The sequence below is a fragment of the Phytophthora infestans genome, genomic scaffold (genome assembly GCF_000142945.1).
Source record: "Phytophthora infestans T30-4 supercont1.58 genomic scaffold, whole genome shotgun sequence".
In the NCBI taxonomy this organism is placed as follows: domain Eukaryota; phylum Oomycota; class Peronosporomycetes; order Peronosporales; family Peronosporaceae; genus Phytophthora; species Phytophthora infestans.
The window spans coordinates 188863-209568 of NW_003303701.1; the positions used below are offsets into that span (position 1 = coordinate 188863).

The window sequence follows — 20706 nt, forward strand, 5'->3', positions numbered from 1 at the left end:
CAACGGCATATTTTCTTTTGCCGTGCCCGCCAACTACAAGTCAGGAGCACCGACGGGATACGAGCACGCCCGCGATGATTCTCAAGTGCGTCGGCCGTAAAGCTCTTTGTACACGTATGCGGCCTCTTTCGCCGATCATTAGCTCTTGCGATCGGGGACATCTACAGTAGTGATCGAAACGACGAAGAGTGGTCAAAGGATGCCACGATTTGACCAACGCAGCTTTCAAAACGCATGAGCCAGCTGAGAATAGCGACGGGAGGACAGGAGGACAGGCTCAACACGAGGTTTGACTAGTAATCGCTCGAGTTCTAGTTTATTTAGTTTTGCATTTTATCTCGATGCCATCGAAGACATATTGTCACCGCAGACGTTGATTGATCGTCGACTGTTGCTCCTTCCGCTGGAAGAGGGAGACTGGCGTTGCTGCTGCGACAGTGTAAACAAGCACAATACATGCCCAATTGCAGTACCGGTATGGCAGCTCGTTTTACTTTTGTTGCCTGGCAGGTATTGCCGTCGTGCTGTTTCGCAACATCGTGTTTAGAACGGTTTAAAACGGAAGGCCAGTCTACAGTACTTGCACTGTATCCGATGCCCTGCATGATGAGCCTTTCGCGAAACCAAGTACATGTAATACATGTAGACTGTAAATTTTGGACTTAGTTCATGGAATGGTAATTCGTAAGTTACTACTGTACAGTATTACGTTTGAATTACTACGAAAAAGACAAGTCACGAAGACCACTTACCCAAGTACTGTAACGACCAGCCGAAGCAACACGACGGTACATCCATCGCAAGTATTAGTTTAACGGTAAAGGTCAGTCGGACATTATCCACCGGACGACCATAGTTCTAGCCTTTTCTCCTTCTTGTCTCTCTGTCGAGTCTAATCCTCCACTGTCAGCATCTTTTTAAGCCGTTCAAACGTGCCAAAAGTAATCCCAACCATGGGCACAACCTTCATAAGTTCCGGCGTGAGTCCACGGTAGAACCCACGGATACCCTGTGTATGCAACAGTTCCGACGCAATACCCGACGGTGTCGGCTTGATACCCGCATTCTCCGCATGAATCGCCGAGATCTGCAACCGACGGCGCACAACGTCAATGGGAAACGTCAGCAGTGACGAGGCGATACCAGCCGTGCCACCGCACACAAGCGTATCCGTCACACACAGATGGGCCCCGTCATACATCTCCGCGGCTTGTTCTCTTTCAACGCCAGTCAGCCCTGAAAGCGCCTGATTACGGCGGAACGACCGCGCGTATTCCTTGAGCGATTCGTACAAGGTGAAATTAACGGCCAGATTGGGGACTGCGACCATGAGCGTAGCGCCCATGCCGCGGTAAAGTCCCAGCACACCTTCCTCGGCGCTAATGCGCTGCACGGCATGACGAATGCCTGTGTATCGAATGTCTGTGTTGAGCTGAGTCGCCAATCGCGTTCGAATGAGGTCGATCGGATAGCAGGCCACAGTGGCTGTTGCGCCGGCCAGCGCACCCGAGACGAACATAGTGGTCCATGAATTGTAAGCGAAAGCAGGGTGGTTCTGTGCAATAATTCCATTCTTGACCATCTCAAAGGTGAAAAAGTTCACAGCCGAGTACGGGAAGCGGTGTAGCACACTGGCGCCGTTGCCTTTCCAGAAAGCAAGAGCACCTTCGTTCTTGAGTACCTTCGTAAAGGCACTGCTAACGGTAGGAGAAAAGCGGTCGGTGTGCCGCGTGGAGACCATGCTGTGCACCTGGAAGAGGATCGTAAGACGGCTTAGCGGCGCAGTGACTGTCTTGCCGACGCTTCCGGCCACACCGCCCGCGAAGAGCACGCTTCCGTGACGCATGAGCTGCTTGACCGCGTCCTGATGTACCAGTTCCACGTCCACACCATCCGTCTCCGTGCACAGATCGCCCGTATCGCCGAAGGTGACGACGCCTGTGGTGTGGCGCCGCAGCGTAATGCGCACCTCGCGCTCGCGATCTACGGGAAAAGGCAGCACGCCTCTGTCTTCATGGTCTCCTTCCTGGTTAATCGTTGGACCACGAGACATACTAGGTGCCAGAAAGAAGAGACCGCAAAGGGACGGAGTCGCCCGAAGTGGTCGCTGTTGGTGCTGCTACAATCCAGCTTACCTTGTTAAAAAATGTTGGGTGGCCTACACCTTATTACCTCAGAAGAATGACATCCAATTTATTGTTTGTGACGTGACACAGTTCTTCCGTCTGGACCAGTGCGCGCCGAGATGGACATGCGGTCGAAGGCGTACCCGGCGCTACCGGATGGTCGCGGCCTACGCCTAGTGATTCCGCGTGCTGGAGACTTACGCTTCCGCCCGCAGATCCCCGCAACCTTCTCACAAAGGCTGTACATCCACGCGGATCCGCGCCGCCGCTTCTGGTACGCTCGCTTCCAAGTGCGGCGCAAATTTATCGTTATGTCCACCCAGGGAGACTTGTACGCGAAGACCAGCGTGGCTACCTTCACGATGGCTGACCTACCCAAGAAAAATGTGCTCAGTATGCCCCGTGTTGCGCGCGGAGACCTCGTTAAGGTCTTGGACCTCGTGCAATGCTCCAGAAGTGAGGGGCAGCAATGGGAGCTCGTATTCGCGCGCTGGCGCAACGGCATGGAGACGTGGCTGCCACTGGAAGTGGCTCAACTTTACGCGACCAATCTGCTGCAGGAATTCTACGTCAACAGCGTCAACTCATGGGCCTTTCACTCCCGCTTACAGCCAGAGAGCCTCTTGGCTTTCCGGACGGAGGTGGAGCTGTGGCTTTTCCACACGGAGTTTCAGGAATTCTACAAGCGATTACGTCAGAAGCGAGCAAGTGGCAGCACAGTGGCACAAGCGCAGCAGCAATCATCACAGACGCCGGATCGGGTGCCTGTAAAACCGGAGCGGCCGACGGCACCTGTACATACGTCACTTACGCCCTCCGCGCCGCGCCCGGTTCAAGCAGGACGACCACCAGCCCCTGTAACGACGGCTGAAAGTGACCCATCAGAAGCCGTGATTCAGGGATTTGAGCAGCGAAGACTTGCGAGGGAACATCAGGAGCGTCAGGCGCAACTCGACCACGAGCGACAACAGCGTCTGCTACAAGCGCAACAACAGCGACAGCACCGGCAGCGCATTGAACAGCAAGCCGAGGAGCAACGGAGATTACAGCGTGAGCGAAAGGAGCGTGAACGACAAGTACAGGAACAAGAAAGTGCGCGACGTCTTCAACACGAACAACAACGACAAAAAGCCCACGACGAGCTGCAAAGGAGCCAAAAGGAATATCAGCAGCGGCTTCGAGCTCAAAGGGAACGAGAAGAGCGAGCGGATTTACAGCAACAAGAGCAGGAAAGACAACAGCGAGCAAAGGAACAAGAACAATTGCGACGGAGATTGCAGCAGGACAAGCCTCAGAAGAAGCAGCCCGTGTACAAGCAACTACCTACGCGTCGCCAGGAAGCTACGACGCGAACACAGCTTTGCCAGAAAGAGCGACAAGCGATGTCGGACTCGCACACCTCATCCTCGCAACGGTCGAAAGATAAACACTCCAGTTCAATTTGGAGTAACGATGGGGATGATGAGTACGTCCCCCCAGAGGCGAGCGACAGTGAGGACAGCGATCCCAGTGCTGACAGCGAGTCGAGTGAGGACAGCTTTGATGGGCGGCTTATCCGAAAGCGCCGTCGAAAACGATTATTATACTCCCAAGTAGAGCTCGATGACGACGACGATGACTTACCGGACCTGTCGCAGCCACCTCCTGCGACCCGTCGACGGAATACACGCGAAGACAACAGCGACGATGATCCACTTGATGGGAAGCGTGTGAGTAAAAGGCGGAGAAGGTTGCGACAGCCTGATTCGAATGGCAGGAAAAGTAAAGATGTTGAGGTTGACCTCACACAGCTTTCAGATGAAGACGAAGATTCAGTGGATCTGCTGACGGAAAATGGAGTAAACGCGTCAGTGGAACCGTCTGGGGGAGGGTCTGGTAGTGGTACAAGTACCTCAGAACTTGCTGACGAAAATGGTGATGTTGATCTTGACGACGATATGGATTTTGAGCCGTCAGTACTTATTGGAGAGATTCGATGTGTGTGTGGTGCTACATCCGTGGAAGGATACCGTGGGCAATGGCTACAATGCTGGAAAGAAGATTGTGGTGTTTGGGAGCATGCCGATTGCGTTGGATTTTTGACAAGTTTCGAAACCCGCCCACTATTCAAGTATCTTTGCAGTCGTTGTGACCCTGAGTCATACTTGGCACGTTGTTTGAAAGCATCTCAACGAATTCTGGACTGGCTGTTTCAGTGTTGTGACAGTAGAAACTCGAAGAAGTTGATGGATTTACTTGAAGGCAATATTGGGGCTGATAACCTCCCATCCGATTGGAAAAATGCGAATTATGGAAACAGGACTCTAGCGATGCATGCTGCACGTAATAGCCTTACCAAATGCTTGTGCTACTTGGTAGATAAGCGCAAGGCGAACCTTTTTGAGACGGATTCACAGAGTCGTAATGCACTGCACCACGCTGCGCTTGGTGGATCCCCCGCGTGTTGTCAAGTTCTACTGAAACGTGATCGAAAACTGCTGCTTCACCAAGATTTACGAGGTTGCTTGCCTTTCCACTTGATGCTGCAATCAGCTAAAGTAAACTACCTGTGTGTCCCATTTATCAGGGAGGACTTGGCGCTAGTGGGTATGGGCGATCTAGACTCCAACTTCCCAATTCACTACGTTTGCCAGGCTATCAGCAGGTACACAGTAGAGATCTGCCGAATGATCTTAGCTGCTCAGCCGTCAATGCTTCGGGAGAAGTCCAGCGATGGCTTATACCCTTTGATGATTTTGTGCAAGGCAGCAAATACTGATTCTACACCACGAACCAGTGCGATCAGTGCAAGAGAATTGTGTAGAAGCGCGAAGGACATTATCGCGCTGATGCTTGATATCGACGTGTTTGGAGACTGTTTGAACCAGACGGCACCCAATGGATGGCCTCCACTTCATTTCGCAGCAGCGTCGGGTAATCACGAGCTTGTTACGCATCTTAGCAACATCGGGCTGTGTGACATACAGTATGCTGCGAAGGGATCTGACCAAACAGCTCTTCATATTGCGGCACACAACAATCATTCGCTGTGTGTCCGTGCACTTTTGCAGGAAGGATTAAATGTTGTGGCAAAAGATACGGACGGGTGGATTCCAATGCTGTACGCGGAAGATGCTGTCTGCGCTCAGGAGTTTATGCACTACAAGCTGACAAAGCAACTTTCGAGGCTGCATCGGATGCTGGGCAAATTCCAGCAGAGAGGGCTTGTCCGTCGATGGCAGCGTTGTGTAGCACAGGACCCGACATGCTTCGATATTCTCAATGATTGGTGCCACAGTGATACAGAACGGATCGAGCGAATGGAAGGGCTCTTGCTGTCGAGCCCGTTTTTACTCCGTCTGGACAACAAGATGGATTACGTTTGGAGGTACATTATTCAATCCATCAAGAAATCTCGAGGTCATTGCCCACTTGGCGTCGAAAACGGGAAATTAGGCGCTCAGAATCAGTCGCGACAGAAAAAGCTCGCTTTCACCTTTTCGCGCAAAAATGGTTGTTTCTGGAAGCAATTCGTTAGTATGGGTTTGCAGCTAGAGCCTGAAGATTTTCGGTTGCCGATCATTTTCTCCATCGAACGAGGCAACTCGAGCAACCAAGGTGTCGAGAATCGTGAGGGCAATCTGAAGCTTGTGCTGGTTCGACTAGCGGCGGGATTGCTCAGGGAAGTACCAGGTTTGCTTGAACGCAGCTCAAGTGACGATTTGGAGAAGACGCCGCTCTCTTCTGACAAGGAGGAACTGGCAGCGCAATTGCTAGGTTTTTTCATGCTGGGTGAGCTGATTGCACACTTTGTGCTTTATGCAGTCCCTTTAAGTGGAATCCTAGACTTCACTGCAGCGTTTTTGCGATGTATCGGTTGCAAAGGGAAGTATCGTTTGGCACGTGATAAGGCTTGGGAAAACGCTGGACGCTCATTCGCTGCAGGATTCGAGGCTGTGCTGCCAGCAACTCTTGATCTCTTTCGCGCCGATGAGCTCCGTGTGCTTTTCAACGGCCCCGATATGAGCCTCAACGCTATGCAGATCGACTGGAATACCGCGGTTAACTGGAACATGAGCGGACACGAAGTAATAGGAGACAAGGAAGTTGGAAGTGCGAAGACGTGGTTGCCTCGCTTAATTAACGAGCTAGTGGAGGAGGAGCAACAACTTGTACTGCTGTTCATGACGGGCACATTCCAGTTAGTAAACGAGCGCTTTTTTCGGGCTGAAGGGAATTCTGGGCGTATTACGGTTGAGTCTTTTCTCGAGACCGACGGCATGCTGGACCACGACAAGATGTATCCGTCGATGGAGCACAAGGCAGGTATACTACGACTTCCGTCTTATTCATGCTACGAAGCTTTCAAGAAAGGGATGCTAGCTGCCATTCGTCATACCAACCAAGCATTTCTTCCGGAATAATGTAAACGGGTTTAAAACTATTGATTCTTGCTTACCTGGTACTGAAGCCCAAAGAGATAATCCTGCAATAACGTGACTACTGGAATATCAATGAGCTCTGTAAAAAGATCATCGACTTCCTCGCGCGTGCTCACACACTCCAGCTCATCTGCTCGGAAGCTAAAAAGTGCTGCAGCGAAGATGACGACAATTTCTAGCGAATCGTAGCCAATGACGCGATCCCAGAGGAGGAGTACTTGATCAATGTCCAATACACCCGAGAACGCACTCTGAATCCACGGGAATGCAACGTCCAGAGGTTTGAGGCCAATGTTTCTGAGATGGAAGACAGCAGCGGGACTGGAGCGCACAATGAGATCCTCAAATAGCTTGCAAAGTGGTAAGATCGTTCCTCGTTCAGTGCGGATAACATTGAGCTTGCTCCAGTATCGAATGTACAATTCGCGGAAAACGTAGTAGATCTCTACAGGGTCCGCAAAGAGATATGCTAGTGGAGCCAGATACATCACAAGACCACTGAAAGGTAGCACGCCGTTCGGGGGAACTCTGCTCTCAGCTTCTTGAGGCCGTAAATTTGCTGTCGTTGGAAGTCCAGCTCCAGACAACGAACATGTCACGGCACCATTAACTTGCAGTGCTTGAGCCTTGACGTATGTATCCCGAGTGAATGCCATGAGTACGCTTTCGAGGTGGTCTTGGAAAACGAAGTAGTCACAGCTGTTGATTGTCTGCTGGAGATCAAGCAGATACATGTCGTCCGTGAGGTAGGCCCACTGCGCGACTTGCTGTTGTAATTGTGCGTAGTAGTTTCGATCCAGTGCGGTGATAGGGACTGACAGAACTTGCCGCCATATCTGTATCAGGATTTATTGAGTGAACTGGGCTGTTTTGGCATTTTGAATTGTAGAATACCTTACCTGGGGTCGCAAACTGACAGGGCATCCTGTCTTGGAGTATTGGCGAGCCATCGACACACTTTGATGAGCTAGAACTAGATCGCCGACACGGATTTTCTCAGCAATGAACGCACCCCTTTGCGTGGGGAAGAGCTCATCAAGTCCAATTTGACCGAATTCTGGAGCGAGCTCCGAGAATAACCGTCGATACTCGGGGAATGGCGGTGAATAGAGCTGTAGTTGAATCGAGCCTGCGCCAAAGCCAAACGTCAATTTCTGAGCAATAAAAGCTGAGTGCTGAGTGCGTACCCCAAGTGTCTGCTGACGTCTCCGTCGACTCGTGAGCTCGGTTGAGCGGCTCGATGGCTTGGAGTGAACGCAGCAGGTCAATTCTAGTGTTTAAGAGCGACAATTACAGCTAAAACGAACCAATCAGCTTGATATCATGTCATGCCGTACCCGTCGTAGAGAAATCGTGCAGCTTGTATTTTGTTCGGCTTGGGAGATTTCGTGCTCTCACCATCGGTTTGTGCTGTCTGCCCGCCGTCGCGTTCTGCTGTTTTCACCGTTGTTTTAGGTGCTACTAGTGGCTGTCCCAGCTCATTTGCAACTCTCATCATCTCGTCACTCGTGATCATTTCCCAGTTGTCGCGCGCAGCTCGAACGGCATCAAGGCTGCAACCATCCGTCGCGCGCACCTCCGGTAGTAAAAGCCCATCATCTAGCGAGTTTTTCAAATGTTTCTTCGACGCGGCAGCTGCAGTCTGCATGGCCTCGCAGTGCAGATCGATTACAGTACGCTTGATCAGGCCTAACAGTCCCATCTTTTCCAGCACCGAGTACATGAGCGGGTTGTCCATCCTCCGCAAACTCTGCACCTGATCTACCGAATACTGGGACTGCGTGAACTCCTTCTTGACGGCGTGCTTCCACTCGTTAAGTTGGTCCATTGCTGCCAGCTGCTCGGTAAGCAAAATCGCTCTTTCCTCGAGCCCTGTTTCCTTCTCGTAGCGGAGCGCCGCCATTCTATGGAGCGCACTTCAACTTACAGCTAACGAGGTATTCGTACTTAAACGAAGTTGTATTTTTCAAGTTTTCATGAGTTTTTTGTCCGCACAGTCGAATCTTGGCCAAAATGAGGCTCTTAGCGCTGGTGCCGCTACTTATGGCTCCGTCCCGAGCCTTTTTCTTCCACTACCCGAGTGTTCACGGCGATTCGTATAGCTACGAGGGCGACGGTGATGCCCCTGACCACCCCGAGAATCTTTTCCAGCCGGACGACACCTTCACCGATGTGTGGGTGGCACCAACAATTGCTTCGAATAACACTATGCAACGGACTTCATCGGGTGCTCTCTATATTTACCTTTCCTAACAGCACGCTGGAGAACTGGGATCTGAGCCAAGTCGCGGTTCTTAATCTCCCTCACACAGTCCAGAAATTGTACGACGGTAACTTGGTTTCGTACCCACGCCTGGTATCAGCATTACTAAAGTATAATTTGTAGGAGTCTTGTCAAGTGTAAGCTGTCTGTCATCCCGGAGGAAGTGCGCACTTTGAAAAATTTGCGGGAATTGTACGATAGCCGAGCGCTCTCTTCATTTTGGTGTCAGTTTGAAGACTGACGAAATCTGTGCATAATGATCCGGCAACGACAGAAATCTGGCGAATAACGGATTGAAAGTGATCGGCGGAGTATTTTCAGCCTCTGCAGCCTTGACCAAGCTGTACGTTTTGTAATTTGGGGTCAATTGCTCCGTATAAAATCTGTATGCTTAGCAAACTATCCTACATTTTTGTAGGAATGTTTCACACAATGTTATCGACAGCTACGACGTTCCATTTCCACTGCTGGGCACTCTGTAAGTTGTCGTGTGAGACATACTGCTACAAAATTACTACTCTAACCTCGGAATTTGTGTGTCCCGCTTCGGTCAGCGATCTATCGACCAATGCCCTAGCGAAGTTCCCCAACGCAGTGTTTGCATCGTCTCAGTTGGACAGCTTCCGCATTCCCGACAACGGGTTTGAGATCGTGACGATGTCGACGGCACAGTATGATTTCTTTGCGGGTTTATCTGATTTCCAGGCTAGTTTCGCCGACATCTCAACATGTGCATCTGGGTCGCTCGTATACCTGCAAGGGAAAGGTGTGTGCCGTTTGGATATCGCAGCAGAAGAAGACCCTGCAGTCGTGATGAAAGATCATGGGGCGGACCGAGAGGAGCCCTCTACTCCAATGGCAACGGTCGGGGTGGTCATTCCCCACTTGCCGATCCCAAGCAACAATACCACCAAGAAATATATCATTGCAGCAATTATTGTACTGATGGTCATCGGTGTGATTGCTGGTGTGATCTCTCTAATCTCGCTTGGAGTTGTTGGCGGCATTGCACGCGCAGTCTACGACTACATCGGCAGGTGGCAGAAAAAGCGCCACCGTGAGGGTATTCACGAGAACACGCCTTTGTTTTTCGACCAGGCAGCTCGTGCCAGCTACCAGAAGGAGATGGATGCGGTTGATAAGTTGTTCCCATCAAATGACCCGGTACTGGTGACCTGGCGCATTGATTACGATAGTGTAACACTTGTGAAGAAGATTGCGCAAGGTGCGTTCGGAGAGGTGTGGGTGGGTCAATACCGCAATACTCGAGTAGCTGTGAAGCGGTTGATTCAAGACCAGGTGTCGCTAGCGACCAGTGAAGCGTTTCTGCGTGAGATCAAGTTGATGGCGTGGCTCGAGCACCCGAAGATTGTCCAGTTTGTGGGTGTTGCGTGGACAAAGCTGGTTGATATGCTGGCCGTGATTGAATACATGGATGGTGGCGACCTGCGGACGCTTCTGGATAAGAAATCCCCCAAGAAACTTCCGTGGCAGGAGGGCGGGCTGAAGCTACAATACGCTTGTGACACGATTGATGCCGTTGTGTATCTACATTCGCTAAGTGTCGTAATTATTCATCGTGATCTCAAATCCCGAAACATTCTTCTCGACTCGAAGAACGGCGCTAAGCTTGGAGATTTTGGGGTATCGGCTACTAAACGACAGCACGACATGACTGTCGGTGTAGGTACTGCCCGTTGGCTCGCTCCCGAGATCGCACGTGGGGAAGATAAATACACGGAGGCCGTCGACGTGTATTCCTTCGGCATTATCCTATCCGAGCTGGACACCCATCATCTACCCTTCGCGGATGCCAGAACGAGCTCAGGGGCGCCACTCAATGATATGGCCATTCTTCAAGGTGTTTCATCCGGCGCACTTCAGGTCGCCCTGTCTCCTACGTGCCCTCCCAAGCTTGAGGCTCTTGCGAGAAGCTGCATGCACTTGGATCCTGCTCAGCGTCCAACCGCAGCCCAGGTTGCCTACGAACTTCGAAAACCAGGTCTACTACATGTACTTTAAACGGTGCGCAAGAGGTTCAAGTAGTTCAGATTAAGCTTTAGGAGTCAAGCGTTTATGCAGTAAGAACGAAAAATACGAGGAAGTTTTACCGGAAGTCATGGAGCTCTGGCTTCTGACTAGAACCGTAATGTGCGATCTACCGAAGTCGGCAGCCATCGTGATGGGGCGCTGTTGTCGGTGGTTGAGTAGTATAGGTAGGAATGTTGGGTGTTTGCGTCGATGGCGCGTTTGTGGCCTCAAATGAAGTAGTTGCGGGTGGTTCTGTTGCAGGGACTTCAGTGCCAGGACTTGCCAGAAACGTCGGGAGCGGTGGAGCGGGTGAAGCGGTTGTTCTTGACAACGTCGGCGACTGACCGGAACACTGATAACGGCTATCAGAAGGTGAGGGACACGCTTCATTGGAAGTGCTATCACTGGCCCATTGGAACTGGCGAAGAACTGGAGAACCTGCAGGGCAAGTGGATGTTTCCGCATGGTTCAAAGGGATCTTGTAGGTGTTAAGCGTTGGCTGGCCCGAGCTGTCGTACGACGTGTATGCCTCTTTGAGGTTCTCAAAGTTAGGGAAACGCTGGAACGTGCAGTTTATGCCTGCGTCCGTGCAGTCCTCCGGCGAAAAATAGCCCAGTCCATAGTTCTGTGGGCCGTATGCCCTAAACGGGTAGGCTGACGTTGACATGGAATTGGCATTCTCCGTCGAGTACTCGAAGGCGACGCCTCCAGCGAAGTAGTCGCTGTACTCTGGCAGGTTCATGAACACAGCGTCGTGGAATGTGCGCTGTGCCTCGTAGCCGTCCACAGTAGGGAAGGCCGGACTGACACAGCCGAATTCAGTGAGCACTACGGGAATGGAGTAATCGTAGCTTTTGAAGCTGTCGCGTAGCATGTTGAAGCCGGTGGCCTTGGTGGGGTCCGAGATGTCGTCGCAATGCACGTACGTGTTGATGCCGTACCACTGCGCGTTTTCAAGCTCGTCGCTCTCATCAGTGCGGCAGTTGTAATACTGCGCATTTTCAGCTCGGTTCATGTCAGCAACAACGAGTCCCACCGGCACCTGGCGCAGGTTGGGGCATGACTGGATAAAGGCGCGCATATCCCGAATGAACTTCTTCTGGCACGGCGCGTTCCATGTCCACGGATTACCTCCGGTACGGTGGTTGATCTCGTTTCCCCCACTGAACGCCAAGACATTATCGAAGCGAGCAAATTGTTTGATGATCCTCTCTCCGCGTGTCTTGTAGGACGCGGGATAGCATGCTGGCGCGGCGTCAGTCGTGATTTCGCATCCTTCGCAGTTGGCTCCGAGATCGACGATGACGTAGACACCCGCAGATTCCAGTGTGCACATGAAGGCGGTATGATCGACTTCCGGGTCGACGGCGTAAAGTCGAACAACGTTGGCCTCCAGCGCTGCAAATTGCGGAACATCTCGCTGCCAAATGTGCTTGAAGTCGTTGGAGAAGAGATCGAGGTTGTTTTTGTCCAGGGGTCCAGTGTTGGGTCTGGGATAGTAGTTGACACCTTTGATGGGAAAGTAGTCTCCCGTGGCTGAGTCAAAGAAGCGGTTGCCCTTGATGATAACTGGGTTTGTTGCGGTGGTAAGGGCTGTAAAAATGGCTTGCAGACCACCAATGAGTAATAAAGCTCTCGGAAACATGGCCGTGGAGTGATATATTTGTGATCGTAGTGCGGCCGCTGAAGATGTTTGTAAAATGCGGAGCCTAATCCTGCAAAGGGAGGGAGGAGCCCCCCCCCTCGGAGGGGGGGGGCATGGGAAGGCAAAGGCGGTCGCAACTTTGAAAGGGCTTAGAAAGAATCCACGTCCCATTTTCTCGGGGTAACGACGTTGTGATGGGATCAGGATCCCGAGGATCAAGAGGACTCTTGATACTATTCGAAAACTGACAAGAATTAGGATAGTGGTAAAACCTGCCAGCGCTTTCCGAACATCCAAATATCTTCTTAGCTACGAAAGCCGTGGTGATTCTGCTATTCGCATGGTGGGCAATATACCGCCATGGTCCATTGAAGAAAAATCCGCTCTATTTAGGATTTATTGTACAGGTGTCAACCTTCACCACGAATTTCTTCTTCACCTAACAGCTACCTGTGACAGCATGCTAAATTATTTTCTAAGGAGGGGCGACTAAAAGGCAGACAGTATAAATATTTTATTAGTATCTATTTTACAAATTTTACTTTTAATATATAAGAATATTGAGCTAGTTAAAATACTCTCATTATGTATTGCAGCTTCAATTACGCAAAAAAAAAAACAAATTATGTGCACACCTTACTTTTGTAGATTTTTTTCTTGTGTGGAGCGATTTCGAATTCAGAATTCTGTCGTGTTGCCAAAAGATGCACGGCTATCGGGGTCTGAAACTAACAATCGTCGCCCAATAGACATACTCAACTCAAGTAAACTCAGCATTTTGGTCCTATCGGTAGGACAAAATGGTCGATTTGATACGATATTAGGGACCTTTTTTAAGCTGCTACTACGACCACGTGGACCAAGGAGGGCTCCAGAATGACACATACGCGGATAGAACGAAGACAAACCTTTATAAATATTGTAATACAAGCTCGGTTTTCGTGGCAGTATTGCTTAGCGAGTGCAGCGAAGATTTTGTCCACTTGCTCGTCCAACGGATGTGCCGACTGGGACTAAGCATCGAGAGATTATATAGCTAAACAAATTTATGACGGGTACATGTCTAATAAAATAAACGCACGTTAGCGTGTATAAAGAGCTTTAAGAAAAATCTCGTTCCAGCTGTACCAGGTTGGGCGTTGCGACGATTGGACGGATGACTAGCAGATTGAACATTGAAGTACAGGAAACATGCAGCTGGGCTGCCGTAGCTTTAGCGTCAGAGGAAGACGTTCGACTCAAAGAGTCCTTAATACAAATTCAATCATCCCAAGGAGCTGTAGCACAGCCCTAAAGCCAGGGCTCAAAGGTTATTAGCTCGAAAAAACGTTTTTTTTTTAATCCGAAGTGTTTATTTAACTTTTATTGCGGCCAAGCCGCCTTGGGGTAAATGTATCTGTTTAACTATCTAGTATTGTTAAATTTAATTAATGCATAAACATGTGGGTTTTCACCAACGTTCTGAAAGATATTGCTAACTCTCCAACCTATGTATTGAGAGTTTGTTAACTGTTCGGGTACTTCGTACCGTGTGTGTCCCGCACCGTGTAACCCCATTACACTCTCCCCCATTAATACGATAGCGTTCTCGTTTTCTAAACTTCCTCAGCGAGGTCGCGCCTTGCCAGTGCGTCGGGGGTTGCTGCCTGAGCTCCGCTACTCTGTGAACCCGCAAACACATTCGCATTGTTAATGCCTAGCTTATCAACCGGGGACCACGACCCAGCCACACCAAAGCGCAGCACTCCAAGATCTCAAGTGGTCCTAGACCGTCCCGCACGCGCCGCGACTACCTCAGGAGCTTGCTAAAACCGACCAGAGCTACGCTCTTGACTCATTACAATCGCGGACAATAGCTCAGCGGTGGAGCACTCGTTTCACATGCGAGAGGTCAATGGCTCAATCCCACAAGGACACCGCCCTCTCGTTCCACGAGCTATTGTTCAAGCTTCGACAAGCTTAAGAGCATTGCCCTTTTAGCTCTGTTGTCGAGCGCTCGCTTCGCAAGCGAGGGGTCAGTGGATCGATCCCACTCGGGCGCAACAATATCCTCGTTGTCCACCGAATTCAACATTCCAATGTCCACCACTCCGACCGCTTCGGCCTCACGCTCGCGATAATAGCGCTTCTGCTTCCTAGCAGATGTAGTTTCATGACTCACCAAAGCTCCACTAGGGGCGGGGTGCGTGGTACCAAACAACGTTCTACGCTATCGAAGTCCGCCAACTCCACACCAAGGTCAACTGAGACATTCAACATCGTCACAAGTGTCCCCATCGCGAGAGGGAGAGAGATGGTATTTCCTGTTTGCACATTTAGTGCCTTTGCATATATCTGACTCCCTTCCAGGGTGGAGTGACGGGCGTACTTGCCTGAGGCTCCCGAGTCAATCAAGACCCTCTACGGCTTCGCGAAGCCTTTCACATTCGCTTGGACGACCAGCAAGCATGGGTTGCCCACACGCTTCTCGCAAGAGAGCCCATCTCTCTTCGGGCTGAGCCCTGTTGCCCTCTACCTCCTCGAGGCACAACAGAACTCATTATTTCCCCAGTAGGCCGCCCCTACTGGGAGTTGCCGTTTCTTGGCGAAAACCCGCAAAGCTGGATCGCCGGAGCCTCGCGCTTATTGCGCGATGGGCAGTAAGCACGCAAATGCTTGGTGCTTCTGCACACAAACCATCGTCGGATGCCGGCGCGCTGCTCCGGAGCAGTAAACTCCGCTTCTTCATCTTCAGCATAGCTGAGATCCATCGGCTCCGGACCGCTCGAAGAGCCCGCACTACCATCGTACCAGCCCGATCGGGCCGCCTTAAAGCTGTGTTCGGCATTCAATGCCGCGCCCACCGCCTCTTCAAAAGAGGTAGGGTGTACACGAAACACTTCTGTTCGGGCAACGCCCACGCGGAGCCCTTCCGTGAAGACAGTCACTGTGACCAACTCCGGTAGAAGGTCCACCGCCATTCTGGCGATCAGCGCTCTCAACACTTGGCCAGAGCCCATCAACTCCTTCTTGCCCTGTCGGGTGGCAAGAAACTTCGACAGAACATGGTTTGCCTGGCTAGGAGGCGCAAACACGCGCGACAACCGTTGCTCCAGCGGCGTCCAAGTGGGAAACGCTGCGTCCACAGACGTATCGCACGTTAGTGCCCACTCGCTAGCGCGACCTTCAAGCTAAGAAATAAAAAATCCACGCATTGCTGCTCAGACTGAGGCAAGGCCGATCCCATGGCCATCTCGAACGCTTGGGCCCAGAGAAGATATTTCTCTTCATCTTTCCTTCGAAGCTCTTCACGCTCAGTAAGAGCGGCTTATGTCTCGCCGACTCGTGACGCGTGACCGATTTTGCCGCCGCTGCGGCGCACATCTTTTCTTGAGCATGCTCCTAGAGCACGATATATTGGGAAAGTGACTCCAGCCGAGCGGTCACCGCTTCTGGACCTTGCGACCCAAGTGAGCCACGCCCTCCAAGCCAAGCAAGGACATGTTAAGCGCGATCTGCTGCGCCGGGGGCAAATTCGTAAACACCAGGTGCTCCATCCTCGCAGAGATTACAGTCAACCGACTCAGGAGCGAGATTGACAACAAGTCCTACCAAGTGCAGCGGGGCTGCCGTAGCTTTAGCATCAGAGGAAGATGCTCGACTCAAAGAGCCCCTAATACAAAGTTCATTATTTTAAGGAGCTGGAGCACAGCCCTAAGGCCAGAGCGCAAGAGTCATTAGCTCGAAATAACTCTTCTGCTTCAAAATCCGAAGTTTTTTTTTGCGGCCAGGCTGCCTTGGGGTAAATGTTTCTGTTTAACTATCTAGTATTGCTAAATTAAATCAAATGCATAACATGTGGCTTTCCGCCAACGTATTGAGAGACATTGTTAGCTCTCCATCTTTTGTACGGAGCGTTTGCTAGCCCTCCGGGTACTCAGTACCCAGTGTATGCCACACCTTGGTGCTGGCGCACTCCATGAGTGTCTGGTAGCTTTGGACCCAGGTGGTGGACAAGTAATCTCTTCAATGGCAGGCGACAAAACGAACGAAAGTACCATGAGGCCGGGCCAAACGTCGCTGACGTGCGCCGTGAACCAGCCGGTAGCTGATGAAGACCAGGATACGAAAGATGGTGCGGAGCCCGGGTGCACTCACTTTGGATTTTGCGTCGCGGGGCACTAGGGACCTCTGGTCTTTCGTGGCTGAGCGCGACCACTGACAAACGAATAAGCGTCACAGACCCGCCGTTCGGGACTGGGACAATAGGCGAACGAGGACAGAGGACACTGGCAGCGCTTGCTGTGCCGAAGGTGGGAATTGACACAGAAAGCGAGTGGACAAACGGACGATGAACACGGATAGAGTGTATCGAGCGTGTAGAACGGCGAAGCGAGGCGTGGTGTAGCACAGCGCTGGTTATGCGAGTGAGCCATAGCTGCTCTTTGTCGGATAGGCGCCTGATGCGTCTTGGTCCAAATGGCTAAGTTCAGCGTTGGCCACGTTCTTGGGGTGGAGTCGAGTGACCAGTGAAGTGCATTAGGATGTGAGTGCTAGAAGTTCGGACGTAAACGAAAGAAAATAAAGCAGACAGAGACAGAGACTCAAATTAATAAGTAGGTCTTGCTGCCCTAAGGGCACACCCCGCCGCGGCGATAAGTTGCCGACCATCTTCCTGGGCGAACAAGCCTCGTAGCTGGGTACTAAGAAGCTATTACACAGCTTAGAAGTACATTATATTAGTAGAGCGAAATTACCACAAGCTAGGTAATCGGTTAATTCTTTAACGGATCAAAGAAGTACGTGTGCAGTCATATATACTGTAGACTGTACAGTGTACAGCTTATTTTGCAGCGTTATTTTTAAGCGTGCTTTGATGAATATGGCCTGTCATTTAGCTTGCTTTATTCGGCTAGCTGCAAGGCCCAGCACAGGAGGGTGGCGAAACATGTTGTATATTTTCAATGATACAACATCACTAAATTACCAACTACAAGTTTTGCACAATTTGCAATGTTGGCTTAAACACTTTTCACCCCCATCGTACGTAAGGGGATATACCCGAGGGATTTTTGTAGAACTCACACCAAAGAGAAAAAAAACTTGCCTGCTTCGTCAAGCAAAACCAACAGAAAATGTATAAGCTTGTACCACAAAGTGCTCCAGATTAATTCACAGGAACATAAGTAGTGGTGTCGTAGTCCGTGTAGTTCCAGCCAGCTTAGTTTTTTAGGCAAGGATCGATAAAAAATATAAAACTTGATTGCAAAACGTTTTATGGTGTAATAATCGTTACAGTATTATCGACATCAATCATAAATTCTATATACGTGATGCTCGAATTTGGTTGTTGGCAGCAAGCCGAGCTCGTACGGCTGCTGTACCAACTCGACAGCGTGTCATGAAACCAAGCTTGACTGTGCGTTCAGCTCGTCGTAGTCCGCGTTCACGTACCCTCCAATGCGGTTAATACCTCGCTCCCATGATCGTTTGCTTACCGTCTGCAATAAACGTGTTGAAACCACGCATTCGTGTAGTTCCAGCCAATCGTAGATTACTATATTAGAAATAGAAATTATCACCATAATGAATTACTGCCTGCATTTAACTTGAGTTTTGTAAGCTTTACAGAACTTAACATCAGCCAATATGGACGTAAGAAAATTTTCATTTGGGGGGGGGGGCTCTACAGCGAATAATGATTCCCTGAAATTGGTGTTTCAATTTCCAAAACCAATTAGTGTGGGTGCTGAAAAAAAACATAAATTCATGAGGGTAAGTACAATACAGGGAAGTAAGAGCACTGATGGACGCGTGCATTTGTTCCTGTGCTTGGTCTATAAACTATACAAATGTTACCTGTGTCGTCGCCCTCGCGGTTAAGTACGTCTATTTTAACCAATCAATATTATCGAATGTTAGACGAACAAATCACAGAAACTAATACATGTGTGAGCCGTGTGTAAATTGCTGACGGTTGATGTTCTCAAGTGCGCCCGAGAAAAACTCGATGAAGATCTCTCGCGTGGAACCTGTGAGTTCCTACAAGCGTGCAATACCTCGTAAATGTTGCTAAAATAGTGACGGAGCTGGGCTAGTTCATCTCTTCCACAGCAATACGGGAAGAAGAAGAAAAATTGGTGTTAAAAAACCAGCTCAACTCCGACGACATCTTAGCTCCATTTGCGAGACGCGAACAAGCAGCAACGATATTCGACGTGCAGTAGTGTTTGTACAAGTTTGTGTAAGTTTTTATCACTAGTAATATAGATATACCAAAGTTTGTAGGCACTCACAGGATCTTAAAGAAGCTTTTAGCTACATTTGTGAGACACAAACGATGTTCAGCGTGAAATCATGTTTGCAAACTAGTTACCGTAGCACAATTAAAACGGTTGTAGCAAGTATCGTGTAAAGAAAAGTTATCACTTAAATACTAAGCCGGTCATTTATTACGATAAAGGAGAGAGCTAGTTTGACTACCGGTACTTAGCGGGTAGATTATCCGAACGCTGTGTTTTTGTTGTCGTTTTCTTGTTGGTGGTGGGACGCTTGGAGCTCGTTTGATTCGGCCTGGAGCTTCCCACAGTGTCCTAAGTTGGTACCTTGGAGTACGCGCAAGAAAGCAAAACGACCCTGTCATGACCCTCCGAACGAGGGAGGGTATATCCCGCTCTAGGGTCGAAAAGGCAGAGTCAAGTTTAGCTCATGACGCTACCACAGCTGCCCTGTCTTGCCTCAAGACAGGGCAGCAAGAAGCTCTTCATACCATTTTCGTAGTCATTTTAACCGCCTTTCATCTCCAACCTTTAATTTTGACTTGCTCCGATTCTATCAAATTTCAGAGCTTCTTTAGGCGAAGCACAACTTTGTCATTGCAATACGACCAGAGCCTTCGAATATGGCATTTATTTTTATGAGAATCAAGAATGCTCGATAAATTATCCGATGTAAGTCATGCTTCTGTAAAAATAAAAAATGCCATTCCTATATCAGCCACAATAAATAATGTTATAATATAAAACATGTTTATTAGAGCGACCAATTACAGCACCTACAAATTACTGCAGGCTGGCTACAGTGCTTGTATCCCACTAGGCGCGGTTCTCGCTGAGGGGCAGAATTGTTTTCAGAGTGCGTGGTAATAGACCATGCGGCTGATGTCCAAACGTCACATGGGTGACGCTGAAGAAGCGTTCCATGACATTAGAAATTCTGGTGGGATGCTTTTCAGCTGCTCATACTCAGCTCACTCCTCCTGAAGTCGACGTTGCTTGCACAGGCGGCCAACAAATGACGCTTGGCCCTCATCTGTGTCTACACGTTCGTCATCCTGCGTAGTTGCTGCAAAGGTTACAGCGCCTTTTCAGCCTACGTTAGACGCCTCAAAGCACACGCGGGCGCACCCAGAATCAATGTCTGAGTGGTGTAGAATAATTGCGCGTCGACCTGCAGTAATAAAAGTACCGATTGGTTTTTACAAATACAAGAAAGTAATAAAAACAATTTCCAATGCAGCGTGCGTATTGTGACATGAAAGTGATTCGTTCGTCAAACCACTCTCGCACGTCCAGCAGGTCAGCCGCACGGCCTTGCAGTACCATCGATACTGACTCGATGTTTCGCAATTCTTGCTTGAAACCACGGAGGCATTTACTTGCCGCCGGGGCTGGAAGCAGCTCCATTATGTCATCGATGTCGATAAACCGACAGCTCGAAGTAATACTTGAGTATCGCAAATGTCGAGCCCCACCTCGTCGCTCAACGAATTATCAGCCGCAAGGGTTTAGCCTAGATAAAAAAAGATTGGATAACATTTGTGGTTAGTAAAATAACTTTTAGAAGTTGGCCACACTGTTTTACAAAACAAATCATACCGCACTATAGTTAATTGGGTTAAGGTGCGCGACTGCTGCCAACGCTTGTTCGTGCGCAGCCAAATTTTCATGAACAGCGAGGTTGAGCCGGTGGCCCGCGCAGCCACTAGAGGTACCTCTATTACAGCCGCCGGCCTGCGGTTTAATTTGTCGCGTATAATGAAGCGAAACTGCCCTAGCTGTACGCCGAAGTCACGAGGCAGCATTGTAGCTAGGAAGGCTTGGTAGTTTTCCGCCGAGAGGTCGTCATCAACCTTGTTGCGTAGCGGAGCCATGCTTAATGGGGGGTCCTCAGCATGCCGCTTCCTTCATAACAGACAAGCAGGGCTACGTAGTGCTAGGAAGAATGCGTCCAAACGCGTCC

The 20706-nt window shown here is 50.0% G+C and overlaps 7 protein-coding genes across 7 annotated transcripts; 4 read left to right on the top strand and 3 right to left on the bottom strand.

Annotated features, from left to right (window-relative positions):
- Positions 1 to 892: 892 nt before the first annotated feature.
- PITG_17490 (Mitochondrial Carrier (MC) Family) lies at positions 893 to 2053 on the bottom strand (the record flags this gene model as incomplete). The annotated part of the gene is made up of 1 exon (XM_002896508.1): positions 893 to 2053. The coding sequence occupies one exon, from the start codon at positions 2051 to 2053 to the stop codon at positions 893 to 895; it is 1161 nt and encodes a 386-aa protein (XP_002896554.1).
- Positions 2054 to 2245: 192 nt separating this feature from the next.
- On the top strand, positions 2246 to 3020 carry PITG_17491 (uncharacterized protein; the record flags this gene model as incomplete). Its single annotated transcript, XM_002896509.1, has 2 exons — positions 2246 to 2887; positions 3012 to 3020. 2 exons carry the CDS (start codon positions 2246 to 2248, stop codon positions 3018 to 3020), a joined length of 651 nt encoding a protein of 216 aa, XP_002896555.1.
- A 1043-nt stretch (positions 3021 to 4063) lies between these two features.
- PITG_17492 (uncharacterized protein) lies at positions 4064 to 6529 on the top strand (the record flags this gene model as incomplete). Its single annotated transcript, XM_002896510.1, has 4 exons — positions 4064 to 4863; positions 4933 to 5053; positions 5105 to 5485; positions 5585 to 6529. The coding sequence occupies 4 exons, from the start codon at positions 4064 to 4066 to the stop codon at positions 6527 to 6529; spliced, it is 2247 nt and encodes a 748-aa protein (XP_002896556.1).
- Positions 6530 to 6546: 17 nt separating this feature from the next.
- PITG_17493 (uncharacterized protein) lies at positions 6547 to 8450 on the bottom strand (the record flags this gene model as incomplete). The annotated part of the gene is made up of 6 exons (XM_002896511.1): positions 6547 to 7075; positions 7133 to 7383; positions 7447 to 7676; positions 7735 to 7817; positions 7885 to 7922; positions 8010 to 8450. The coding sequence occupies 6 exons, from the start codon at positions 8448 to 8450 to the stop codon at positions 6547 to 6549; spliced, it is 1572 nt and encodes a 523-aa protein (XP_002896557.1).
- Positions 8451 to 8560: 110 nt separating this feature from the next.
- Positions 8561 to 9051, top strand: PITG_17494 (protein kinase; the record flags this gene model as incomplete). Its single annotated transcript, XM_002896512.1, has 3 exons — positions 8561 to 8721; positions 8804 to 8869; positions 8934 to 9051. The coding sequence occupies 3 exons, from the start codon at positions 8561 to 8563 to the stop codon at positions 9049 to 9051; spliced, it is 345 nt and encodes a 114-aa protein (XP_002896558.1).
- Positions 9052 to 9242: 191 nt separating this feature from the next.
- On the top strand, positions 9243 to 10832 carry PITG_17495 (protein kinase, putative; the record flags this gene model as incomplete). The annotated part of the gene is made up of 1 exon (XM_002896513.1): positions 9243 to 10832. One exon carries the CDS (start codon positions 9243 to 9245, stop codon positions 10830 to 10832), a length of 1590 nt encoding a protein of 529 aa, XP_002896559.1.
- Positions 10833 to 11242: 410 nt separating this feature from the next.
- Positions 11243 to 12177, bottom strand: PITG_17496 (glycoside hydrolase, putative; the record flags this gene model as incomplete). Its single annotated transcript, XM_002896514.1, has 2 exons — positions 11243 to 11270; positions 11363 to 12177. 2 exons carry the CDS (start codon positions 12175 to 12177, stop codon positions 11243 to 11245), a joined length of 843 nt encoding a protein of 280 aa, XP_002896560.1.
- Between the last annotated feature and the right edge of the window lie 8529 nt (positions 12178 to 20706).